We start from the raw sequence: 9,127 nt of genomic DNA, 5'->3' as shown, positions 1-9,127 counted from the left end.
GTTTTGTTTTGTGGTTTGCTGGCATTCCCTTCCTTTTCAGGATAAATATGTTAGTGGCGACTCTGTTAATTTTCGCGGTAGCGACAGCTGGCGACTCTGCTGGGGACGTCTTGACCTGTTGCTGGTCCGGACCTAGCGAGTCAATCCTAGCGCTTGTGTGTTTATCTTTGGGTGTTTTTACTGCTTTGCATATTTACCTGTTTACATTGCATTCTATGTGCGCTTTTACTTTTCTGCATCATATTCTGGACTGTCTGGATTTCTGTCTGTGGGTGGGTGTTTCAAGAGGTAAAAGGCCCAATACCCAGGCTATGAGTGATACCATAGGAACTAGGACTAGAGTGGCCGTGACGGACAGAAGGCGTATGCCTGATTGATCTGATCACATATCCACGGGCAGAGCTTGGTGGAATGAGGCAATATTGTATGATAACGCCTACATTCGATCCTCTGTTGGCTTTTTGACTTACCTTGGCCTAGATTTTACCCGTGAGTGGGGCGGGAATCAATCATTGCTTAACAGTTACATTGTTGGTGATCGTTGTTCTTGTTCGTGGGTTACTGCTGTTCTTGTTCGAGTGTACTATTGTTCCTGTTCGTGGGGTACTATGGTTCTTGTTCGAGTGGTGATCTGTGTTCTATTCCAGTGTATTAGTGACTATGGCCTTTGGTTCCGTGAATTGACATTCCATGTTCCGCATGGTATACCATCTGGGGGCCGAACCTTTGGCTCTGTATTATGTGTGTTACCGGCAGTCCAGAATGCCTGGTGGGCGGCAACAAGTCCCACCACTTTGCATCATAGCATATTTATTTCCAAAAGAAACGCTAAAAAAAATGTATATAATAATAAGCATTTGCATGTCATATTTTTCAGGGAAATTCAGGAGTTCACCCAAGTTGAAGATGGACATTCCTACTAATACTGTCAAAGAACACACGAGGCATACCAGAGCTTACAAGATTTCGGGTATTGATGTTTCGGGGTTGATTGGTTTGAGTTCTCGGTTGGAAGGGGAGGTTCTCCGTGACTTCAATCATGATTATGGCAATTTGCTCTCCATCCTCAATACATCTTTCGATCCAATGGCTTTGATCACCTTATTTCAGTTCTATGATCCGCACTTGAGATGTTTTACATTTCAAGACTATCAATTGGTGCCAACACTCGAGGAGTTTTCTTACATACTCAACATCCGGATCACTGATAATGTACCTTTTGTTCGGGTTCCCGAAGTTGTGAGATTTGAAAAAGTAGCTGAAGCTCTTCACATGGGTATAAAGGAGGTGGAAAGAAATTGGAAGTCATTGGGCGGTGTTTCTGGTTTCTATCTTTGCTTTTTGATTAGTAAGGCTGAGGATGCGGCTAAGAAGGAGCAGTGGGTTGATTTTAGTCGTTTGCTTGCTATCATGATCTATGGTATTGTCTTATTCCCATCAAGAGAGAACTTTGTGAGTTTGGCGGCGATTTGTGTCTTTATGAACAAAAACCCCGTTCCAACGTTGCTTGCAGATGCTTATTTTTCGATCCATTCGAGAAGTAAGAAGGGAGGATATGTTGTTGGTTCTTGTCTTTCGTTGTTGTATCGGTGGTTCATGTTGCATTTGCCGGTGAGAGGACCTTTTGTGCTCAAGAAGAGTTCCCTTAAATGGTCAGATAGGATTGTTAACCTCACATCTTATGACATCAGGTGGAATTTTTGTGTGGGGAAAATTTGGAACATCATCACTAGTTGCGGTCAATATCCCAACGTTCCTCTCATGGGAACCAGAGGTTGCATTAGTTACAATCCCACACTCGCCTATCGTCAATTGGGATATGCAATGGAAAGGGCTCAGAATGATGTAGAAGCGTTTGAATCAGTGTACTTTGCTGATGGTAAAGATCCTCTGGAGCTAGAAAAGATAGCATATGCTTGGACTAAAGTTCACAAAAGAGATCAAAATACTTTGAGTAAGAAAGTTCCTATTGCCATGGGTCCTTACCGAAAGTGGGTTGAAGCAAGAGTGGTAAATCTATTGTTGCCATTTGCGAGGTCACGTCCATTGTATGAGCAATCTCCCACGGTTTTATCGGATACAGTTGCGGCTGAACTCTATATTCAAACCGAAGCGGACAACATCAAGTTGAAATCGAAGGACCGAGAGGTTGGCTTGGAGAGATATTTTCAAGATCGCGAAAAGGCGGAGTTGGCTCGTAAGCTCAAGCATGCGCAAGGTGAAGGTTCAAACATGACACATGCTCAAAGGCGATCTCATGACTTGATGGAAGAAAGCTTGTACCGAAAACAACAGGAATGTGCGAAATTGTGAAGGTCCGAAAACAATAGTAAGAGAAGGATGCAGGATTCAGAAAAACAATTGATGGAAGAAAAAGCGAAGTCAGCTCGACTTGAAGAAGAGCTCGCAAGCCTCCGAGCCCAACGGAGAGGAGATGCGGGAGCTCATTCTATTACCAGGCGATCCTATTGTTGCCATGGAGTTGATTTGCAGTTTATTCTTGATGTTTGGCACCCATGTCCAGGATTGTTGGATGGGGTCGCATTTTGTTATGTTGGATTTCTTTTGTATGCTTTATGAGCACTTTGTGACACGGTTATGTGCCATGTTGTATAAACTCAAATTCTCAATTATGTTGGAATGAAGTATGCTCAGTTTGATGAATTATTCTCATGTGTGGATTGGTGTTCAAATACATTCTGTATCAAGGTTGCTATGTCCTATCTGAAAGTGGGATGAACTCTTGGATACCTGAAAATTGACAAACATTTCATGCATATCATTCATATATCATACATGTCATATGTTCGCAGGTTTTGCAGGTCTTATATCTTATGTCTCGCTATTTTAATGCCAGAAGGAGTTCTAAGACGGCTAATCACTCGTATCCGACTAGGAGCAATCAAAGAAGACAGATGGAACAAATTCAGGAACAAATGGCTAAGATGAGAGCTCAATTGATAGAGCAGATGAATGCGCAGATGGCGCAGTTTATGGAAGCATTGACTAATGTGACCAAGGGGCAGGATGACTTGCGAGTTCTCGTCGAGAACCTAGAAGGGTCGAGAATGGAGGACATTCGAGGCTGTTTGACGATGTTTCTGGCAGGATTGACGATCATCATGATCCGAATGAGTTTGATCGCTTGGGAGGGCACTATAATCCTTTCAATCAGCATCATGGGTTTCCACCTCCACCTCCGTCTCGTCTGTTGGGAAGGAGAGATAATCAGAACCGTGATAATTTGGATTTCAATGTTGAAAACTTTGATCAGGTATCGAGGCATAGTGCTGATGGTGCACCTGAGGAAGCCGAGAGGTATCGTCTGATTGAGGAACGTCTTAGGGATGTTGAAGGCAAAGGGGTGTTAGGCATGGATATCAATGACTTGGGGTTGGTTCCGGGTGTGAGGATTCCACCGAAATTCAAAGTTCCATCTTTTGACAAATACAATGGGGCGACTTGTCCCATGACTCATGTCAAAGCATACTATCGCAAGATGTCAGTTTATTCAGAGGATGAGGGTTTTCTAATGCATTTCTTCCAGGATAGCTTGGCTGGAGCTTCCTTGGAGTGGTATGTTCAACTCGAACGCACTCATATTCATTCTTGGAGAGATCTTGTGGAGGCTTTCATTAAGCACTATCAATACAATGTTGACATGATGCCCAATAGGACTCAGTTGCAGAGTTTGGTTCAAGGATCTAAAGAATCTTTCAAGGAGTACGCTCAGAAATGGCGTGAGATAGCTGCAAGAGTTCAACCACCTATGACTGAACGTGAGATGATTGACATGTTCACCAATACTTTGTCTGGACACTATTACTTGGCCTGTAGTGCTTCAGCCAACTTTTCTGAAATGGTGAGGTATGGCGAGCGTGTTGAGATGGGTCTAAAGATGGGGAAAATTCAGTTGGGAGCTGTCGCACGCTCGCGAAAAATGAACAGAGTCGCCACCAATATATTTATCCCATAAGGGAAAGGAATATCAGAAAACCTAACAAAGGAAGGAACAGGTTCTTGCGACCAGAGAATCAAGGTACGGGAGTCGGTTACGCGAGGGGAAGGTATTAGCACCCCTCGCGCCCATCGTACTCGATGGTATCCACCTATGTTTGTTTCTATCTAAAGGGTGTGTACTATGTCTATGTCTATATGAGAATGAATGCAAAAAGAAATACGGGGAAAAGAAGGAATTATTTACAAATGTGCTCGTTCAAGCCCCGCAACTTGATGCCTACGTATCCTTTTCAGGAATCAGAGCGCCGTAGTTCGGCTCCATAGTTTCTGTTTGTTTTTGTGTTTTTTAGTTGGGCGGCGTTAACGTTCGCGCTCTTGCACAAGGGGACAGCCTAGGATGCAATGGAGCGGAAATAACGGTGCCCCTTAAGAAAGCGAGAGAAGAGAGAGAGAGTTTGAGTGTTTCGAGGAAATCCCTTAAGCAAGGGAAACTCGAGTTACTCTTCGGTTTGTGTTTTTTATGAGTTTGGGAATTTACGCCTGAATGGAACCCTTAAGCAAGGGAGCTCCAAGCACTCGAACATCCCTTAAGCAAGGGAAGTTACAAGCTATCATTCCCTTTTTATTAGTCAAAGTATTTATTAGTCATTTTTTATGAGTTTTCTTGGTGTTTTTTATGGGAAATTTATTCAAGTATTTTTAGAGTGTTTTATGGTTGAAAAGGAAAAGAAACTAGCCTAAGTATGAAGGGAATTTCTACCTAATGTTATCATGGTTTCTACCTATGGTTAGGAATAAAAGAAACATGGAAAATAAAGCGCTAAGTAGAATATTGTAAATAGCATGAAAAATAACAAGTCAAAATATAGCACAAAAGTGAATTAGAAGTACTATTATTTTTATGTGATTTTTATGAAAGAGAACTCAAAGGATTAATGTCAAAATTAACCTAAAATCTACTTGTTTTTATGAGTTTTTATTGTGAAAAATATCAATTAAAGTGACCAAGATTAATTCCTAAAAATGATCTAAAAGTCTAACAAGTTTTATCGATTATTTTCTATGTCAAAAATTAGCACTAAGGTCTAAAGTTAAAAGGAAGAAAATTAACATTTTTGTTACCTAAAAGAAAATGGTAAAAAATCTAATAGAACCTAAAAATTTAATTGAAAACAAAAGTAAACAGGGGGTGCAAAGTGAAGTTGATGGTGCAGTTGGAAACTGGGCGTAGGGCCCAGGAGAAATGGCCCAAAGGTGATTATTGTACAATTTTTCAGAAAAAGAATGATGGGCCCGGTGGGGATGTGAAGAGCAATTCGTGGCCCAGGTGTAGTTTTCATTTTGATCCATGTTCAGATTATTATTCATATTTTCTATCATACAGATTTATTCATTTCAAAATAATAAAACAAACAGATTAAAATAAATAAAAAGAAAGTTAAATGAAATTAGGAATTTAGGGTTTTTTGTGAGTGACCTTTGGAGTTATCGCGAGTCTTCTTCTCTACCTCTTCACTCAAAACGGCGAACGATGGCTCTCCCTCTCATCTTGTTGATGCGGCGGCGGACCTGCTTCGGTGACTTTGCCACTTCGCCATCACCGTTAAACGCAAATACCTCATCTCCGAGATTTCTCTTTTCTTTGATCAACCTGGACTTGCGAACAGAGGTTGAAGATTGAGAATGCCGAAGGGGAGCTTCTGATGAGCGATTGGCGAAATAAACGCGGTGGACCTTGATTTGAAGCCGATGCGAAGATGACTACGATTCCCTACGGTATGTGTGTTCTGAGCTCTTTCTTGTTATTGATTCTTCTTCTCCTTCTATTTTGGTTTTTTTTCTGTGATTCTTTCGTGTTGTGTTGTTCTTGAGAGTAATTGAGATGACGGTGACGATTCAGCAAGAACGTGTGAGTTGAGAGCTTAGGGATTGATGGAGGTTGAGCTCAGGTTGGTTCAGAGCTCAAAGCAAGCTCTGAACAACCTTGGTGATGAGCTTTTCGTGAAGGTGAAGTGGAGAGAGTTGATGGAGGAGAAAGAGGGATTGAAGAAGATGAAAGTGAGAGAGTGATGAAGATTGTGGTGAAGATGCAGAGAGATTGAGAGTGATGGATGATGAAGAGTGATGGTGAAGATAGGAGGTGGTGAATGGTGGAGTGAAGAATGAGCGTGTGAAGGTTGAAAAATGGAGGGAATGGCCTGAGGGAGTGTGAGGGAGTGATGGTGATTCTGTTATGTAGAGCACAGGTTCGGGAGACTTTTGGTTTGGAGTTAGGATCGGAGTTTGTTAAGTGTGGTTGAGAGTTAGTTGGCTTTAGGCTTGGAGATGCTGACTAGGATCGGAGATAGGTCTTTAGTTATGAAGGTTGTTAGTTTCTGTTATAGAGGTTTAGAGTGGTGAGAAATCAGTTAGAGATTGAGAGTGATTGAGGGCCCTTGGATTGAAATCGGTTAGAGAATTGGAGGGTGGGGATTAAGACTGATTTTTGGTTAGTTGCAATTCTGTTTTTCTGTTAGGAGTTAGTTTGAATTGGTTAGAGGGCGGTTGTTACAAACTGTTATTTCCGTTCTGAAACTGTTATATGTTGGTTGGTTAGTTAGGAAAAGAACTTCTGTTAGCAGGTGGTAGGTTCGTGTAACTGTTTTGCTTATGGCTAACTTAGTTTGGAAAGGCTGCAAGTAACTGTTTTTCTTTCTTTTGCGAATTGTTTCTGAACTGGTTTAGTTATGCAGGTTTTGGATTATGATGTTAGTTGATAGGTGGTTTTGAAGTTAGTTAGGGGATGGAAATTCTGTTTTGGGAGTTTGAGTCAATTTGTTAGTTTATGAAAGTTAGTTATGTTGTGAAACTGAATTAGTTGATGTTAGTATGCTATTGCTGGCCCTTGAACTGTCCCGATTTTCTGATGCTGTCTTGAACCTGTTGAAACTTGGCCTTCATGTGTGCAGGTTATGTACGCGACGTTTATTGTTATAATCTGTAGAATGTGACTGTCTGACAGCCGTTCTATTGACAACAACTCCTCGGGAAATCTAAGAACATAACACAACTTCTGAAGAATAATCCACAGTACTAGAGAACCTGCTTAACGACGGTTTCTTCGACTTCACAATCTTGCTGTTGGTACCTTATTTCCTTTCGCTTACTGAGCCAAACTTGGTGCCATCATCTTCGTCGTCGACTTCAGGTGCAGTGTTTTCATCAGCTTCATGTGTTGTGTTTGGCTTATGTAAGAATGGCACTGAGTCAATTAGGAATCGAATGTATGTCTGCCTCTGTTTCTTTTTTTTGCGCCACTGAATAGTTTAATAGAATCATGTATTGTATTGATGTATGGATTGGTATGAATTGCAGGATAGTGACTGGAATGAATGTTGAATGACCGTCTTTTGCGATGCAGGTCTGTTTTGGTATTGTGGATGTGAGTTTGGAATTGAGAAGTGTGAAACTGTTCTTGATTTTCCTTAGTGACAGAATGACTCTTTTAATTGTAGGTCAAATATGGATGAAGTCTTGATATGTGGTAAAGATGATGAAGGTCGATTGAACGGATTACCGGCGAGCTACAGTAGGAAGCATGTTGCAGCAGCTTTATGGAGTGTTTCATGGGATTATGTTGGTGGGTTAGCAGTAGGTTTGTTTTTGTTGTTTGGAACTGTTTTGAATGTGTGTAATGTATGTATGTGATTGGTGAGTTAGTAAACTGTCAAAATGAATTTATCTGAACTGTTATGTTTGAAATGTATGTGGTGGCTGCAAGTTATAAGCTGGAAACAAATTGGGTGAGTAATTGTGTTTAACAGAGGCTGTTAGTTTTGATATGATAATGTATGGTATGCTTGGACTAAAACAAATGCACTGGCTGTTTTATCGATGCAGGGAGGTTGAGTTTTTGTTTTTGGTAGTTATGGGAAGTTTGTTATATGCTTCCATTATGCGATAGAAAGTTAGTGACAGTTAGGATGCTGACAGTTAGGAATATTAGTGAATGTATGCATTGTGAGTTTTATTCTCTGGATGCAGGGCTGATGATTTAATGGTTAGCATTTCTTTTTTGAACTGATGCATGACTGAGCAGGATTTAGGGATTTTGGCAGGTCATAGCTGGAATGTCGCGAGGGCACAAATCTGTTCATGGCAGCAGTAGCAATTTCGGTGTAGCAAGGATTAAGTTCGATTTGGCAACCGTAGCATGGATTGAATTCAAGCTTGAAGTGTGATGGATGATCATAGCCATTAACAAGAAGATAACATTTGGAAGCATGGTGGAGTTGTAGATTTAGAACTTGGGAGGAACTGACTGCATCCTTGTATTTTAGCTTTTGTAATGGACTTTTTGTAATATTTGTAATGAATATTTTCTTGTATTGAATAGAGACATGGGATTTTGAATGGAAATGTGAATTTTGATATGAACAACCTCTTTTGTTGGGCTCTAACTTTATTCTAATCAATCCTCATGAGTAGTTCTTTCAGTAAAGTGTGTTTAAAACTTAGACACCATCAGTGAATCTTTGGCATTTTGAATCATCAAATGATCTCTTGAATGAATACCTTTTCCACTCAATGAAATCTCACTTGCATTCTTAAGGAAGACTCCAACTTTAATTCCCAAAGCACAAGTAACTTGCGCTTCAAGCAACCTAGCAATTTGAAAGACTCATGATGCTTTGATTGTAATCAATCTTCAAGTAAAATATCATGCCTTGACAAAATGTCATCTTCAATAAATGGCTTTTAACATGATGCCTTGGGGAATCCTTTGATGAAGACAAAGACCTAATCTCACACCTCACTGCTTGTAGAATCAGAAGTACCGTATCTTATTAGCTGTGTACGCATCAATCTCATTATGAAACCTTACGCTTCCAAAATCCTTGATCCCATGCTTTTTATATGTTTTATTTAATGAATGAATGCGAAGCTGTGCAAATGCCCTAACGGAGGTATGTAGATGAAATGGAAAGTTTAAGCCAGACAAAAGTAAAGGGGTAGGACAAATTTGGGGTATGACAGGAGCTTCTTCTAATACTCCTAGTGGTAAGAAACAAGCTGAGGGTTATGCCCGAAAGAAGGAAGGAAATGCGGATGCCATATATGGAAGAAGGGGTTCAGGGAGAAACAATTCACAGGTCAATGTTGCCATGATCCCAGTACCGCAACAACA

At 40.7% G+C, this 9,127-nt stretch overlaps 1 protein-coding gene and 1 long non-coding RNA gene across 2 annotated transcripts; both read left to right on the top strand.

Moving 5' to 3' along the window:
* Nucleotides 1-906: 906 nt before the first annotated feature.
* LOC131605415 (uncharacterized) lies at nucleotides 907-2,313 on the top strand. Its single transcript, XM_058877771.1, has one exon. It carries the CDS (start codon nucleotides 907-909, stop codon nucleotides 2,311-2,313), a length of 1,407 nt encoding a protein of 468 aa, XP_058733754.1.
* Nucleotides 2,314-7,095: 4,782 nt separating this feature from the next.
* LOC131607306 (uncharacterized) lies at nucleotides 7,096-7,590 on the top strand. The gene is made up of 3 exons (XR_009285249.1): nucleotides 7,096-7,223; nucleotides 7,315-7,360; nucleotides 7,455-7,590. It is a non-coding gene; the product is annotated as an uncharacterized LOC131607306 (long non-coding RNA).
* The last annotated feature ends 1,537 nt before the right edge of the window (nucleotides 7,591-9,127 follow it).

The sequence above is a fragment of the Vicia villosa genome, linkage group LG5 (assembly GCF_029867415.1).
Source record: "Vicia villosa cultivar HV-30 ecotype Madison, WI linkage group LG5, Vvil1.0, whole genome shotgun sequence".
NCBI classification, from domain to species: Eukaryota; Viridiplantae; Streptophyta; class Magnoliopsida; order Fabales; family Fabaceae; genus Vicia; species Vicia villosa.
Note: the sequence above shows the minus strand (reverse complement) of the source record. Positions and strands in the feature narration are given on the sequence as shown.